The following is an 18,009-nucleotide window of genomic DNA, read 5'->3' as shown; positions in this document are numbered from 1 at the left end:
TTCTCTCATCTGTAAAATGGGGATGAAGACCGTGAGCCTCACGTGGGCCAATCTGATGACCCTGTCTCTCCCCCAGCGCTTAGAACAGCGCTCTGCACAGAGTAAGCGCTTAACCAACACCACCATTTTGATTATAACTAGCATTAGTCCGTGCGCATTCCAATAGCATGAGCATCAGCAGCCGCCCCCCAACCCAGGGCATCCCGCCCTCAGCCAAGATGGCGCCGAGGGAGTCGGCGGCGGCCCTGGTCACGTGCCGGAAGCGGGCGTCGCTCTTGCCGCCGTCCCCCCCCCCCGGGGCGGGGCGTCTCTATGGTCCCGGCCACTTCCGGAGCGGGCGGGGTCACGTGCGGGGGGGAGGGGGCGGGGGAAGGGGGCGCTCACGTGACCGCGGGCTGAGGCGGAGGCCGACGACGAGGAAGGAAGGACGGACGGACCGACCGACGGCCCGACGGCCCGAAGAGAAGGACAAGCAGGAGAAGGAGGAGAAGGAGAAGGGCGGAGGCCCCGGGAGGGCGGCGGGGTCACCGGCCCGAAGCCCCTCTGCCTCCCCCCCCCCCCCCCCCCGACACAGGTAACTGCGCCTCCTCCGCCTCCCCCCCGTCACTCCCTCACTCCATTCATTCATTCCTCCCTTCACTCATTCAGTCATTCGCCTTCTTTCCTTCCTCCCTTCACTCATTCAGTCATTCGCCTTCTTTCCTTCCTCCCTTCACTCATTCAGTCATTCGCCTTCTTTCCTCCCTTCACTCACTCTTATTCATTCATTCATTCCTCCCTTCACTCATTCAGTCATTCGCCTTCTTTCCTCCCTCCCTTCACTCATTCAGTCATTCGCCTTCTTTCCTTCCTCCCTTCACTCATTCAGTCATTCGCCTTCTTTCCTCCCTCCCTTCACTCACTCTTATTCATTCATTCATTCCTCCCTTCACTCATTCAGTCATTCGCCTTCTTTCCTCCCTCCCTTCACTCATTCAGTCATTCGCCTTCTTTCCTCCCTTCACTCACTCTTATTCATTCATTCATTCCTCCCTTCACTCATTCAGTCTAATCGTATTCTTTCCTTCCTCCCTTCACTCATTCAGTCATTCGTCTTCTTTCCTCCCTTCCATCACTCACTCATATTCATTCATTCATTCCTCCCTTCACTCATTCAGTCTAATCGTATTCTTTCCTTCCTTCCTTCACTCATTCAGTCATTCGTCTTCTTTCATTCCTCCCTTCACTCATTCAGGCTAATCGTATTCATTCATTCATCCCTCCCTTCCTTCACTCACTCATTCGTATTCATTCATTCCTTCCTTCACTCATTCAGTCATTCGTCTTCTTTCCTTCCTCCCTTCACTCATTCAGTCATTCATATTCTTTCCTCCCTTCACTCATTCAGTCATTCATATTCTTTCCTCTCTTCCTTCACTCAGTCACTCATTCGTAGTCATTCATTCATTCCTCCCTTCACTCATTCAGTCTAATCGTATTCATTCATTCATCCCTCCCTTCACTCAGTCGTGTTCATTCATTCATTCACTCCTTCCTTCCATCCATCAGTCATTCAGTCAGTCGTATTCATTCATTCACTCCTTCCTTCACTCATTCCGTCCAATCGTATTCATTCATTCCTCCCTTCAGTCACGCATTCGTATTCATTCATTCATCCCTCCCGTCCTCCCTTCACTCATTCGGTCTGATCGATTTCATTCATTCATTCCTCCCTTCACAAATTCAATCTAATCGTATTCATTCAGTCATCCCTCCCTTCACTCATTCAGTCAGTCGTGTTCATTCATTCATTCACTCCTTCCATCACTCATTCAGTCAATCATATTCATTCATTCATTCCTCCCTCCCTTCCTTCAGTGAATCGTGTTCATTCACTCATTCAGTCAATCATATGTATTCATTCAGTCATTTCTCCCTTCACTCATTCAGTCAATCGTGTTTATTCATTCACGCAGTCAATCGTATTCATTCATTCACTCCTTCCTTCACTCATTCAGTCCAATCGTATTCATTCATTCATTCACCCCTCCCTTCCTTCAGTCAATCGTGTTCATTCACTCATTCAGTCAGTCGTATTCATTCAGTCATTCCTCCCTTCACTCATTCAGTCAATCATGTTTATTCATTCACGCAGTCAATCGTATTCATTCATTCACTCCTTCCTTCACTCATTCAGTCCAATCGTATTCATTCATTCATCCCTTCATTCACTCAGTCAATCGTATTTATTTATTCATTCATTCACTCAGTCAATCGTATTTATTCATTCATTCACTCATTCAGTCAATTGTATTCATTCATTTACTCATTTAGTCAATCGTATTCATTCACTCATTCCTTCATTCAATCAATCGTCTTCCTCCCTTCCTCCCTTCCTCCCTTCCTCCCTCTAGGTGCAGAGCGCTGTACTAAGCGCTTGGGAGAGTACAGTACAACAGAGTTGGTAGACACGTTCCCTGCACACAAGGAGCTCACATTTTAGAGAGGCTACGTCTACTTCAAGTGGTTGGGGCAAATGCATTCATTCAATCGTATTTATTGAGCACTTACTATGTGCAGAACACTGTATGGTATTTGTTAAGCGCTTACTATGTGCAGAGCACTGTTCTAAGCGCTGGGGGAGACACAGGGGAATCAGCTTGTCCCACGTGGGGCTCACAGTCTTCATCCCCATTTTACAGATGAGGGAACTGAGGCACAGAGAAGTTAAGTGACTTGCCCACAGTCACACAGCTGACAAGTGGCAGAGCCCGGATTCGAACCCATAATAATAATAATAATAATGTTGGTATTTGTTAAGCGCTTACTATGTTCTAAGCGCTGGGGTAGACACAGGGGAATCAGGTTGTCCCATGTGGGGCTCACACTCTTCATCCCCATTTTACAGATGAGGTAACTGAGGCACAGAGAAGTGAAGTGACTTGCCCAAGGTCACACAGCAGACAAGTGGCAGAGCTGGGATTCGAACCCATGACCTCTGACTCCAAAGCCCCTGCTCTTTCCACTGAGCCACGACTGTACTAAGGGCTTGGAAAAGTACAATTCATTCATTCCTTCAGATTTCCTGAGTGCCGACTCTGTGCAGAGCACTGTACTAAGCCCTTGGGACAGTACAAGCGGCAAGAGCCCGGGCTTGGGAGTCAGAGGTCATGGGTTTGAATCACGGCACGGCCACTTGTCAGCTGTGTGACTGTGGGCAAGTCACTTCACTTCTCGGGGCCTCAGTTACCTCATCTGTAAAATGGGGATTAACTGTGAGCCTCACGTGGGCCAATCTGGTGACCCTGGATCTACCCCAGCGCTTAGAACAGTGCTCTGCACATAGTAAGCGCTTAAAAACCAACATTATTAACCCACAGCACTTATGCTCACATCTAACCCAGCGTTTAGAACAGTGCTTGGCACATAGGAAGGAAAGAGCACGGGCTTTGGAGTCAGGGCTCATGAGTTCGAATCCCAGCTCTGCCACTTGTCGGCTGTGTGACTGTGGGCAAGTCACTTAACTTCTCTGGGCCTCAGTTCCCTCATCTGTAAAATGGGGATTAAGACTGTGAGCCCCACGTGGGACAACCTGATTCCCCTATGTCTACCCCAGCGCTTAGAACAGTGCTCGGCACATAGTAAGCGCTTAACAAATACCAACATTATTATTATTACTTAACAAGTGCAATCATAATTATAGTAAACTATATTCTCCGTTGCGTCCCCTACCTGTAATTTATTTTAACGTCTGTGTCCCACGCTAGGTCATGACGTCCTCAGGGGCAGGAATCATTTCGACCGACAGAGTCGTGCTCTCCCACGCGCTTAGCACAGCGCTGTGCACGCCGTAAGGGTGCAGTAAATCGATTGTTCGGGAGACTGACTTTGTGCAAAGAGTTTCCATATCTAATAATACTTTCCTCTCCTCAGTTTTCAAGATGATAATAATAATATTATAGTCATTCGAGTTTTAGCGGAGCACCCCGTGTCTGCAAAGGCAACCAGGATTTCTTGGTAGATGCTTGAAACTAAAATGGAGTCAGGGTCCAATCAACCGGTGGTGTTTTATTTAGTCCTTATTGCGTGCAGCACACTGTATTAAACGTTTGGGAAAGTACAGTTCAACAGAGCTTCAAGGAGCGTCCAGTCTAGCTGAAGCACGTGACTGCAGAGAACTGTTCACTTTTTTAGAGAAAAAGCAGGCCCACCTGGAGACTCAAAGCAGTTACCCAGGGTGGAAAGCAGGTTTCGTGATTCCTACTTTAATTCTCCAGTGACCGCCTCATCCTTTATACTTCCCAAGCGCTTAGTACAGTGCTCTGAGCACAGTAAGCGCTGAATCAGTACAATTGAATGAATCTTTTAAACCCGTGTAGCCATCTTAACATTTTTACCCACTATTAGGGAGCTGACGGTGGGGTATCTGAACCATAAATTTAGTACGCGGGTGAAAGACGAGAGAAAGAAGGGAAAAATAAATTTCACCCTTCCAGCTAAAGAGGAATAAAGTTTATATTTAAAGGCTAAGCAATGGGCGTGATGTAGCTGTGAAGAAATGCATCTGTGATGCTTTGAACTTGCACATTCCTAAAGGTTTTTGGAGGTGGGGAAAGGGATGGGCTCGTGAATAGAAGAGACCAGGCCAGAGGGAGGACATGGGCAAGGGTTTGGTGTTGGCCAGACGAGATCAAGATACAATTGGGACTAGAGAAATTCATTCATTCAATAGTATTTATTGAGCGCTTACTATGTGCAGAGCACTGCACCAAGCGCTTGGAACGTACAATTTGGGCAACAGATAGAGACCATCCCTGCCCGGTAACGGGATCATGTGGTAAGTTTTTCGGAAACTTGCAGCTTTTCGGAAATTTGCAGATGAATGTATTGACACTTTCTTTGGGTTAAAATCTGCAGGTGGGGGAATGCCGAGCACAGCCATGAAGAAAAAGGTAAGGACCATCGGATAAACTTGGACAAGCTGGGGGGTAATTCCTTTCTGATAAAATAGGCCTGTATCTCCAAGCGGTTTTATTTCTACCAGTCGTTTGTGTAATTGGTTAGTTTTCACTTATCCATCTCATCGTTATTATAGTATCAGCCATTAGCGGTCCATAGTCTACCGAGAAGATTCCCCATCGGTAATTTACATCGGAGAAACCTAGCTCTCTGTCTACAAGCATTTTAAAAATATCTTCTAGAAACTAGAATTGCGGCTGAAACCATTTCCTAGCTAGTTCATCATAGATTCTTTTTCCTTGAAAACTAAGTGGTCAGAGAAATGGTGCATAAACTCATGTCGGTATGATTTGAGGAAATCAACTCCGTTTTATGTTGAGTGTAAGGGAAACTTTGATTTAGCAAGTGTAGGGAGACCTTTGTTAGAGTGGAAGGAAGCCAGGGCACTGTAGTAATACATGGCCAGGTATAAAAATATACCTTTGTTGTATCCAAACTCTTATAATTTTTCCATTTAGAAATTTGATAAACTCTGGTAAATGTCAGAGTTTCACATGCGTGGCATTTACGGTTATTAATAAACCTTTCATTTTATTAGTATGCAAGTCTGCCATTTTATTCCACCAATTCATTTTGAGACTGTTTTGTTTCTGGAGGATTTGGAGACATTTCATTTATTGGGCAGCATTATGCCATCGTATTACCGTAATCAAAATTTTTCATTTGAATGCAGCAAGGCAGAGCAAAATATGTACTTGCTGATTTTTTCCCCCCACCTACTGGCAAATGAAAGACCACTAGAAGAGGTGCGAGATCAAGGGTGAATCCTGTGTTTTTGGCCGAGCCTCCAAACCAGCCAGCCAACCTCAGTGATTTCATCTGGTCGATATTCAGAGGAGAAGGAATGAGGAGAAAATGCTATTTAAGAATGATCAGAACTTGCCCTGACGAGAAATCTAGTAGGGTCAAACCCCAAATCCTCTAAATGCTCCTCATTTCCCGGTAACTGCCAGCCAGTGTAACTACACGAAGACACTATTCCTTCCCCACCCGTCTTGACCTCTGTGTCCACACTGCCCTTTCCATGCTGATTGCTCCATGGTAAGAAGGAGGTAAAGGGTGACCGAGAGAAAGCAGAAGAAGATGGGGGTGGGGGACGGTTTGAGATAGGGAATCGGGACTTGAATGAGGACCACTAGGCTTACCCTCCGTCTGATTTAGGCAGTTTTGAGGGGGGTGGCAAGTTTTTAAGAGGAGCCCCAGGAGCAGCATTCTGTTCCCTCACCCCAAGTGGAAGAGATTCCCCCCAAGGATCTTTAGATGTGAGGCTTTATCTCTGGGTGCTATGTCTGCGGGGGCTTAGCTGACCGTAACCTATTTGGACGAAAGCCTCAGGAGTTTGTTTCTGCAAGGGTTTGGCCACGGCCAGTAAGGATCCACTCCGCCGGTAAGTCATTCCAGCCAAACGTGGGCCGTTTCTCTCTGAGCGCGTTTGTCTTGTGCTGCTGTTGGACAGGTGCTCCTGATGGGTAAAAGCGGGTCTGGTAAGACCAGCATGCGATCGATCATCTTCGCAAATTACATCGCTAGAGACACCAGACGCCTCGGGGCCACAAGTAAGGTTCTTTGTCTCCTTGAGAAAGCGAAAACCGTGTCGTGTGGGAATAACTTCGTGGGGGCAAAGGGGGTTGGATGCGGGGCAAAGCGAGGCCGGGTGGGGGGCGAGGGGGTCTCCTGCTGCCATCCTCCTACGGAGAGGAAAGGCCTGAAATATTTTGAGAATAGGTGAAGTAGAAATTAATTCATTGTCGTATTTATTGAGCGCTTACTGAGTGCAGAGCACTGTACTAGAGCACTGGGAAAGTACAATTCAACAATAAAAAGAGACAATCCCTGCCAGTACAGGGCTCACAGTGTAGAAGCGGGGAAATGATTATACTTGGAATGGGTGATTAAAAAAATGCCAAAATCAGTTTAATTTAGGGTGTCAGGGGTCTTCCTCCCTTTTTAATATTACACTTCGGTAGAAAACCGTCATCATCGGACCCTCCCCCGTCCAGGAACTCCGAGGTGCAACCAGTTTCCAAGTCCCGCGGGAAATCGGACCCTGGTTTTGAGCTCTGAACACGGTGATTCTGTGTTTAAATGGGCTACGCGTTGATATTTAGAAAAATCAGTCAGCATTTTTTGAGGACCTGTCATGGGCAGAGCATTAAGCACTCGGCTAGATGCTAATCAAAATAGAGGTTTTTGACTGAGCATTGTTGGAAGAACATCAAAGGTAGCTATGTATTCGTAAACAAATAGGCCTAATGAAACATCACATACCTAGTTGAATACAGACCCAGGGCCTCACCTAGTTGCCATTCTGTCCTGGGTAGTCTGACCGATCCTCAATTTTGGCTACATTCTACTTTTTCAAATAATACTTTTTCAAATTATTTTTCAAATAATTTTTCAAATACTTTTTCAATAATTTCCGACTCCGAGGCCCCCAACTCTCCTTCAGAAGTACTTGTTAGATAAAGTTTTTTTCCACCTGAGCATTGGTTTCCTCACAGCTGAAAAAACCACCATTAGTACAATAAAAATATTTCCTGATATAAGAGGGAAGGAGACGATCAGTAGTATTTATTGAGCGCTTAACCATATGCTTGCATTCTGCTAAGCGCTTGGGGAGTACAATACCACAGAATTAGCAATCACGTTCCCTGCGCATAACGAGTTTACAGTCTAGAGCGTGGCTTAGTGGAAAGAGCACGGGCCTAGGAGTCGGAGGATCTGGGTTCTAATCCCAGCTCTCCCACTCGCCTGTTGTGTGACCTCGGACAAGTCATTTCACTTCGTCTGTGCCTCAGTTCCCTCATCTGCAGAGTGAGGATGCAGCGTCTTCTCTCTCTTACTTAGACTGAGAGCCTTTTGTGGGACTTGATTATCTTGTATATACTCCAGGGCTCAGTACAATGTTTGGCACGTAGTAAATGCTTAGCAAATACCACAGTTATTACTGTTATTAGTGAACACTATTATTATTATTAGACGTGGTTATTATTACTATTATATAGCTGAGTGGTGGCCAAGAATAAGAAAAAAATCACCCAATTCCCTGAATTAGAAAGATAGCGTGGCCTGGTGGATACAACGTGGGCCTGGGAGCCAAAGGACTTGGGTTCTAATCCTGGCTCACCCTCCTTTTTTTAATGGTATTTATTAAGCGCTCACTGTGTGCCAGGCACTTTACTAAGCCCTGGGATGGATTCAAGCAAATCGGGTTGGACACAGTCCCTTTCCCGCATGGGGCTCACAGTCTTAATCCTCATTTTACAGATGAGGGAACTGAGGCCCAGAGAAGTGAAGCCAGTTACCCAAGATGACATAGCATGCAGGTGGTGGAGCTCTGGTTCTTCTGACTCCAGGCCCTTGCCTGCTGGGTGACCTTGGGCAAGTCACTTCAATTCCCTATGCCTCCGTTTCCTCGGCTGTGAAACGGGGACGCCGTACCTGTTCTTCCGACTACTTTGCTCTGAGCCGCCTGTGGGGCAGGCCTGCATATCTGGACTGCTTAACCTGTATCTATCCCAGCGCTTAGAGCAGTGCTTGACATATAGTAAACACTTAACAGATACCAAAAAAAAAAAAGGTTCCCCTTCATCAATTTGGTATCAATTCAGAAAATCGCGTAGCCCTCTGAAGTCAAAGGAAGTAGAATGCTATAAAAAGACGAGCCGATGAATTAAAGGGTTCAGTCAGACATCCTTTGGGGAGTCGTGGAGTATGAGTGATGGGAGGAGAGGTGGCCAAGTGAAGGGTCGCTTCGTAGATTAGCTTGGAGAAAGGGGCAGAGGGGACCAGTGGCAGACCTGGCTCTGGGAATTTATGGGGAGGTTGGCAGGCTTCCTGACACCCGGAGGAAAGGTCCAGCCCCAGCCCGCCTCTTCAAAACTCTGCTCCGGCTGTATTCCGTATTTGAGGTTCTAGAGATTTAATATGTGAAGCGAACGGTTCTATTTCAGAGGGTTGGACCTCCAGGGAACTTCCTTGTCCAGTGTCTTTAGATGATCCAGGCTTCGTTGGATTTGGGAAGGGGATCCCTCTTGTCACATCAAGTGAACTCAAGTCACAGCTTGGGTGAAAATGTGGTGTCAGGGACCGCGTCTCTTTGATCGTGGTCCTCCAAGCTCCCAGTACAGTGCTGTGATACTCAGTGAGTAGTACTGAAAGGATACAGGAGGGTACATGAGGATCTGATTGGACGGAATCGTCGGGGAATGAATGGTGTCGTCTTTGTTTTTTTTTAATTTGGTATTTAAGTGCTTACTATGTGCCAGGCACTGTACTGAGCACTAGGGTAGGTACAGATGAATCTAGTTGGACACAGTCTACGTCCTACAAGGGGTTCGCAGTCGTAATCCCCATTTTACAGATGACTTAACTGAGGCAAAGAGAAGTTAGTGACTTGTTCAAGGTCACTAGCAGACGTGGTGGAGCCGGAATTAGAACCCAGGTCCTTCTGACTCTCAGGCCCAGGCTGTCTCCGCTAGCCCATGCTGCTTCTCAAGGATATCTGAGGAAAAGCATACAGATCTTTTCCTCATTGCCCCAAAGTGTTATACTGTAAAAAAACAAGGGATCATCTAAATCTCCTTTCTGATCTGGGACTTTACTCCAGAGTCAGGAAACGGGAAGATCCTTTGAAAGATACCCACAATATCTGAATTTGCAAGGTGATGGATGGCAGTATATTGGGAGTCTACTACATAGCTACTCCTCGAATGTCCCCGTGCTCCAGATCGCTTAACTTGGTCACATGGAAAGCTCTGAGGTCACACACAGGTTTAATCAAATGCCTGAAGGAAATGATTTTAATCTTATTATTAGAAGGGGTCGTTAGCTTTACTCGGTCACGTGGAAAGCGCTGAGGTCACACCAAGGTTTAATCAAGGGCCTGAAGGAAATTATTTTAATCTCATTATTAGAAGGGGTGGTTCGAACTAAAAAAAAAATCCAATTGCATGGTTTCTCCCCCCCATCCCCAAGCCATGTTTAGAATACACATCCCTTTCGGGGAGAATCCCCTTCTCTTGGCAAGCCCAAGATCAAGCTGTTTTTTGGCTAGCGAGCCAATTGTGCTTCCTCTGAGAGGATTTGTACACAGATGGGTCAGACTAATTTTCTGCTGAACCCTGAAAATTTCAGGGGTTGAAAAATCTCCAGTGGGTCATTAAGCAGCATCCACCAGAGATCGGTCTCGAGACTGGGGCATCTAGCGACTTTACTGTCGATCCAGATGTAGGAATAGCAAGCCTTTTCCCAACCCAAACAAAGAGAGTGGGAGAAGAGGAAATGAGGGCTTAGTCAGGGGAGGTTAACTGGGGTGAGTCCAAGTTGACTCAAGAGCGGAGGGCTTCCCCAAGCTCCTGCCTCTTGCTTTTCCCTGAGGCTTACCCCTCCTTCTCTTTTGAATATTCACCTTTAGCCCAATTCTCCTCCCATTTATATAGGTGTCCAATGGTACAACTCTGAAGTCACATGCATAGTTTATGCTGTGTGGCTGTGGGCAAGTCACTTCACTTCTCTGTGCCTCAGTTACCTCATCTGTAAAATGGGGATTCACTGTGAGCCTCACGTGAGACAGCCTGATTACCCTGTATCTACCCCAGCGCTTAGAACAGTGCTCTGCAAATAGTAAGTGCTTAACAAATACCAACATTATTATTATTATTATTAGGCTCCCTGAGGGCGGGGAATGTGTCTTCCAACTCCCATTTATACTGTAATCCCCCAAGCATCTGGTACAGGGCTCATGCACAGAAAAAACTCTCAATAAATACCATAATAAGGAAAAAAGAGCGTCTCGGTGGAGTATTGGGGCAGAAGTGCTGGGGCTTCCCTTCCCAGCCGCCAGTCCCCTCCAACGTTAGTCACCGATTAGGGAGGAATCACAGTCTCTCCCCAGTTGGATCCTTGAGAAAGGTGGAAACATTCGCATCAAACACTTTTTAATCAGTAGTATTTATTGAGCGCTACTGAGTGACTGCAGAGCAACCGTACTGAGTGCTTGGAAGAGTACAACAAAAAGTGGGTAGACACATTCCCTGCCTGCAACGAGCTTACAGTTTAGAGGGCGACACACATTAATATAAATGAATAAATCACAGCGACGGACGTAAGTGCTGTGGGACTGAGGGAGGGGTGAATGAATAATTTAGTGCCCCAGAGCTGGTTCTTTTAAAGAGAATTTGAAGCTATTTTGTGGAAGAAGAGAATCCCATAAAGCGTATCGAATTACTGAAGCTTGATTCTATTTAGTCGCCGTCGTTTTTACGAGATGTTCTTCCCCTCGACTCTCTTTATCGCCATCGTTCTCGTCTGTCCGTCTCCCCCGATTAGACCGTGCGCCCGTCGAACGGCAGGGACCGTCTCTATCTGTCGCCGACTTGTTCATTCCAAGCGCTTAGCACAGTGCTCTGCACATAGTAAGCGCTCAACAAATACTATTGAATGAATGAACGGTCTCTACGTTTGAGTCGAAGTTAGCTCACTAGAGGCAACTTGTCTTCCCCTTCTCTAATGCAGGAACAGGGAAGTGGGCCAGCCACGGGAACCACCCGGGCAAAATGGGCTCCCAGCCCAATCTTAAACCACACTTGTGAGTTGGACGTCCCATTTTCGTGGCTTGAGGAATTAAAGTCACTACCGGTCCCTTTCTCAAACTGAAATAATAACAATAATAATAACTGTGGTGTCTGTTAAGCACTTACTCTGTGCCAGACACTTTCCTAAGCGCTGGGGTGGGCACAGACATTTCAGGTTGGAAACAGTCCTTGTACCACAGAGGGCTCACAGTCTTCATCCCCATTTAACAGAAGAGGGAACTGAGGCACGGGGGAGTTAAGCGACTTACCCAAGGCCGCGCAGCAGGCGGGCGGCAGAGCCGGGATCAGAACCCGGGTGCTTCTGACTCCCAGGCGCGGGCCGGGGGAGGTTAACGGCTTCCTCCTCTCAGCTTCCACTTCGGTTGCTTCGATTCCTGCCATGACGAGAACTCTTTCCCCTTTCTCTTGCAGTTGATGTGGAGCACTCCCATGTCCGATTTCTGGGAAACCTAGTGTTGAATCTGTGGGACTGTGGTGGGTAGGTACGGTTTGCTTGTTCGGTCGGGAAACGGGAAGGAGTCCCCGCAGCCACGAGCGGAAGCTAAGCTGCAGGTGAAGGCGCAGCCACCGGCTTCCACGCGGGGGATGTTCTGTTGGTTAGAAATAGTTACACAATTGGCATTTGGTTAAGGTAATGCGTTCATTTAACTCCTTGAGGCTGAAAAAACAGCCCAAAATAAATAGTTCCAGAAACTTAAAACGATCCCAAGACAGCTTGTTTTTGGTTTTTTTTTAATGGTGTTTGTTAAGCACTTACTAAGCACTCGCTCAGAGAAGCAGCGGGGCTCAGTGGAAAGAGCCTGGGAGTCGGAGGTCAAGGGTTCGAATGCCGCCTCCGCCACTTGTCAGCTGTGTGACTGTGGGCAAGTCACTTCACTTCTCTGTGCCTCAGTTCCCTCATCTGTAAAATGGGGATTAAGACCGTGAGCCTCACGTGGGGCGACCTGATGACCCTGTATCTCCCCCAGCGCTTAGAACAGTGCTCTGCACATAATAAGCGCTTAACAAATACCAACATTATTATTATTACTATGTGCCAGGATTTGGACACATTCCATGTCCCACATGGGGCTCATCGTCTCCGTTTTCCAGAAGAGGGAACTGAGGCACAGAAGCGAGACATGACTGGCCCAGGGTCACCCAGCCAAGTGGCGGGGCCGGAATTAGAACCCAGGTCCTTCCGACTCCCAGGCCCGTGTTCTATCCACTAAGCTGTGCTGCTTCTTCATCCACCCCCCCCCCCCCCCCGTTTTTGGCGGGGGGGGACTTATGTTTCCAGCTCTCTACAAAGAACCCGATCCTGACACACTTCTCCAGTGTGCAGGAGGGTCCAAGCCACTGCCCCGCCCAGCCCTGGCAGATCCTAAAAGGGGAAAGTGGGCAGGAGTGGGAGGGGAAGTCACCGGGCTTGTTCTGGCCCATTGGGCGAGCCCAAAGCCTGTCGTCGCCCCAAATCTGTGCGGGGCTGCTCTCCAAAAAGTGCATTCACTGCGGGTCGCCGCTCCGACAGAAGGCCCTATCACTCCACTTTCTCTTCTTGGAAGGAACTGATTTGAACATCGTCGGGCGATTCTTGTAGTTTATAATTGAAGGTTCATCGCACCCTCAAAGCCCGTCATGTCCCCCTCTCTCACGCCATCCCTCTCATATCTGCTCAGAAGCAGCATGGTGTAGTGGCTAGAACCCGGGCCTGGGAGTCAGAAGGTCATGGGTTCTAATCCCGGCTCCGCCGCTTGTCTGCTATGTGCCCTTGGGCAAGTTTCTTCGCTTCTCTGTGTCTCCGTTATGCCGTCTGTAAAATGGGGATTCAGATTGTGAATCCTATATGATTATCTTGGATCCAACCTGATAATCTTGGATCTATCGCAGTGTTTAGAACAGTGCCTGACACAGTAAGCGCTTAACAGATACCATTAAAAAAAATAAACTTCCCATCACCCCAAATATCCGTGGGGTTAACGTACCTGCTTATTGGATGGCTGAGTGATCTGTGCTGAAAATTTTTACTTCACAGTGTATCTCCTCTCCCACACTAGGCAAATGTTAGATATTTATCAGCGAATCCAGTCCTCGCTTCATACATGAAGTTTCTTAGGCAAGGGAAGCCGTATCGCAGATCATACAGCAGTTCCCCTCTGATACAGTTGGAGTTCCCTCGTGAAAAGCCATAGCACAGTCCTTTGCTTTTTTTTCCATCCAAGTTTATTTATTATTTGGATTTACAAAACCACTCACAGGTTAATCCTCCTCGTGATTTGCACGTTCTTAGCGCTAAAGGGAATCTCAGGTGGGAAAGCAAAAAACCAGTTTTTACGACGTTCTTTTAGCAGTTTTCACACATGTCCACATTCGTCAGTAGTTCTTTTTACCTTCTCCAAAGTACTTTTGGAGCAGGGATGGCTAATTGAGGTTTGATCATCAAAGGTCGCCGTAGGCAGAAAAACATGCCTACCAGTTCCGTGTAGCGTCCTGTCAATACCCAAGCGCTTCGCACACGGCGTTCAATAAATACCATTGATTGCTCTTGATCCGTTCCCTTCCAGGCAGGACACCTTCATGGAAAACTACTTCACCAGCCAGAGGGACAACATCTTCCGCAACGTGGAAGTCCTCATTTACGTGTTCGACGTTGAAAGCCGGGAACTGGAGAAGGACATGCACTATTACCAGTCGTGCTTGGAGGCCATTCTTCAGAACTCTTCCGATGCCAAGATCTTCTGCCTGGTGCATAAGATGGACCTGGTGCAGGAAGATCAACGTGATCTGGTAAGAAGCTAAGCCCCCTGGCAGAGGACACTGAACCAAACCTTCGACACTTAGTGCCATCTTCTTTTGTCACGAGGTATGGATAAACGGGTCCCCCTTCTCTTTCAGAAAAAAATAATCTCGGTGTCGTAAATGGCGAGGTTTTGAAAGGACTTCACGGTGTGTTTTTATGGCGCAGGAAACGGCCCTGCAATCAATCAGGGGTGTTTGTGGAAAGAGCCTGGGCTTGGGTGTCAGAAGTCATGGGTTCGAATCCCAGCTCTGCCACTTGTCTGCTGTGTGACTGTGGGCAAGTCACTTCTCTGTGCCTCAGTGACCTCATCTGTAAAATGGGGGCTAAGACTGTGAGCCTCACGTGGGACAATCTGATTACCCTGTATCAACCCCAGCGCTCAGAACAGTGCTCGGCACATAGTAAGCGCTTAACAAATACCAACGTTATTATTATTGAGTGCTCACTGTACACAGAGCACCGTGCTGAGCGCCTGGGAGAGGACAGTGCAACAGAACTGGTAGGCACGTTCCCAGCCCGCAGCGAGATTTGGCGACCAGACCTCAGCCATCGCTGCTTCAAAATGTGCTCTGGGTTACTGGAAAAAGGTAACAGGACCAGAGTCGGATATGAAAACCGCTGAAGGTTTGCCAGGCAGGACTTGGCAAAAACTGGTCTTCCATCATCTGCTTTCCCACCTGAAAGATTCCCTTTATCACCAAGAATGTGCACAGCCCAAGGAGGAGTCTCTGTGGCTTTGGCTTTGTAAAGAATAGTAATGTTGGTTTTTGTTAAGCGCTTACTATGTGCAAAGCACTGTTCTAAGCGCCGGGAGATACAAGCTGATCAGGATGTCCCACGAGGGGCTCACGGTTTTAATCCCCGTTTTCCAGATGAGGGAACTGAGGGACAGAGAAGTGAAGTGACTTGTCCAAAGTCACACAGCTGGCAAGCGGCGGAGCTGGGATTAGAACCCAAGACCTCTGACTCCCAAGTCCGGGCTCTTTCCACTGAGCCACGCTGCTTGCTTGGGAGATTCCCGTTTACCGGAGTGGGTGGACGCGTTCCCTGCCCATAAGGAGCTTGGAGTTAATCCTCACGTTAACGCTTGTGGACTTTCGTTCATTCAGAGCGTATTTATCGAGCACTTACGGCGTGCACAGCACTGTACTGGGCGCTTGGAAAGTGCAGTTCATTGTTGCATCAAGATTGCGACTGGGGAACCTGTTCAGGTGAAACAGCCATTCAAGGTGACAGGAGTCTTTCACTCTTGAAAGTTCACTTTCACTTGTTTGTGTAGGCAGCTCTGTAGAGTCAGACGGTAAACTTGTCGAGGGCAGGGAACGAACGTCTCTGTCAACTCACTTGTACTCTCCCAGACGCATAGTACAGTGCTCCGCACACAGTAGGTGCTCAATAAATACCCTCAGTGGTGATTCAAGGAGTGAATGGATTTTGACGTTTTCATTTCTTTCGTTGGAAGCCGAGGCCAAAACAACCAAACTGTGGTCCCAAATCACATCCTAATCAGGGTAGAGCATGTGGGAACTGCGAAATAACCCCATCGCAATCTCTGTATTTGCGTTATCCTTTTCTCGCACGCAGCACGGACAAGATCGGTATCAGGGCATATTTGGTTGGTCTGAACTCGTTTGTCTTAAGAGGGATGATTGGAAAACAAGATTTCCGAGGGAAAAGCTATAGGATTTAGGATTGTCCGATTGGGAGAAGACCAAGTAACTGAATTGGCTCAGGAGATGAAGGAGGGCGGCGGTTTAGCCTGGGCCCGGCAAACTCCGTTGGGCAGGGCCTGTCTCTATCTGTTGCCGAATTGTCCATTCCAAACGCTTAGTACAGTGCTCTGCACATAGTAAGCGCTCAATAAATACAATTGAATGAACGAATGCTAGCAGTGCCTTTTCTGAATCAAATCAATGTTCTGACTCCGTGAAGGTAGATGTTGGTATTTAAGTGCTTACTATGTGCAGAGCACTGTTGTAAGCGCTGGGGTAGATACAGGGTAAACAGGTTGTCCCACATGAGGCTCGCAGTCTTCATCTCCGTTTTCCAGATGAGGGAACTGAGGCCCAGAGAAGTGAAGTGACTTGCCCACAGTCACCCAGCTGACAAGTGGCAGAGCCGGGATTCGAACCCATGACCTCCGGGGTCTTTCCACTGAGCCGTAACCCACGGTTCTCTGCTTCTCCCGCTTCTCTTAAAGAAAAACGAGAGAATTTGTCCTAAATGGCTTCTGGTGGAAAGAGTTCATTCGTTCAATCAATTGTATTTATTGAGCACTTTGTGCAGAGCACTGTACTAAACGCTTGGGAGAGTACAGTACAATAAACACATTCCCTGTCTACAACGAGTTTATAGCCTAGAGGATTAGCCCAGGGGAAATGTAGAATAATCGGGGGAGGTTTGTAAATAGGTTAGATCCTCCTTTGAGGGGGCGAAGATGTGGGTCCTCTTTAGCCCGCGTTTCTCTGGCGTTCAGGTTTGACCATTTTGCTTCCTTTTGGGTGGGGCCTGTCTAAAATATCCTTTGATACTTTCAACAGCTGCTTTCCCACCCGAGATTCCCTTTAGCACCCGGAGTGTACAAATCACGAGAAGCAGCATGGCCTAGTGGCTAGAGCACGGGCCCGGGGGTCAGAAGGTCATGGGTTCTGATCCCGGCTCAGCCACTTGTCTGCTGGGTGACCTTAGACAAGTCACTTCACTCCTCAAGTACCTCATCTGTAAAATAGGGACTAAGACCGTGAGCCCTTTGCCGGACAGGGACTGTTCCCGATTTGCTTGTATCCACCCAGCGCTTAGTAGAGCGGCTGGCACATAGTAAGTGCTTAGCACATACCATAATTATTATTTGGATGACTAGGTTCACCCGGTCCCACTGAAACACGTGTTCTTACTTCGCATTTGGGTTGCACTCAGGGCTTAGTACAGTGCTCTGCGCATAGAAAATGCTCAGTTTTCTACGGAAGCAGCGCGGCTCGGTGGAAAGAGCCCGGGCTTCGGAGTCAGAGGTCATGGGTTCGACTCCCAGCTCTGCCACTTGTCAGCCGGGTGACTGTGGGCGAGTCACCTCACTGCTCTGGGCCTCCGTCACCTCATCTGTAAAATGGGGATTAACTGGGAGCCTCACGTGGGACAACCCGATGACCCTGTATCTACCCCAGCGCTTAGAACGGTGCTCGGCACATAACGCTTCACAGATAACGTTATCATCAATACATACGACAGAATGAATGACTCTTCTTAGGGAATTAAGGAAATGTTCTCCTGACTGTGCAAACCTCTTTGGATTTAGGACCCTCGGTTTGGAAGAAATGGCTTGTGCGCATATTAGAGAAGCAGCGTGGCTTAGTGGAAAAAGCCCCAGTTTGGGAGTCAGAAGTCACGGGTTCTAATCCCAGCCCCGCCACTTGTCAGTTGTGTGACTTGGGGCAAGTCTCTTAACTTCTCTGTGCCCCAGATACTTCATCTGTAAAATGGGGATTAAGACCGTGAGCCCCACGTCGGACGACGTGATTGCCTTGTATCTACCCCAGCGCTTAGAACGGTGCTCGGCACATAGTAAGCGCTTAACAGATACCAGCGTTATCATCATTACTATGCAGTAATAATAATATTGCTCTTTGTTATGCATTCACT

The 18,009-nt window shown here is 47.7% G+C and overlaps 1 protein-coding gene across 1 annotated transcript in view; it reads left to right on the top strand.

Annotated features, from left to right (window-relative positions):
- Positions 1-559: 559 nt before the first annotated feature.
- LOC100086080 (ras-related GTP-binding protein A) overlaps positions 560-18,009 on the top strand; it is a 34,740-nt gene continuing 17,290 nt past the window's right edge. The window contains exons 1-5 of the mRNA XM_029067832.2: positions 560-574; positions 4,897-4,931; positions 6,455-6,554; positions 12,006-12,072; positions 14,138-14,360. Coding sequence (XP_028923665.1) covers positions 4,905-4,931; positions 6,455-6,554; positions 12,006-12,072; positions 14,138-14,360 — 417 coding nt within the window. The 5' untranslated portion in view covers positions 560-574; positions 4,897-4,904. The remainder of the gene's footprint in view (positions 575-4,896; positions 4,932-6,454; positions 6,555-12,005; positions 12,073-14,137; positions 14,361-18,009) is intronic.

Source organism: Ornithorhynchus anatinus, chromosome 6 (genome assembly GCF_004115215.2).
Source record: "Ornithorhynchus anatinus isolate Pmale09 chromosome 6, mOrnAna1.pri.v4, whole genome shotgun sequence".
NCBI lineage: Eukaryota > Metazoa > Chordata > Mammalia > Monotremata > Ornithorhynchidae > Ornithorhynchus > Ornithorhynchus anatinus.
The sequence above is the reverse complement of the archived record's forward strand: the minus strand, read 5'-3'. Positions and strand labels throughout refer to the sequence as shown.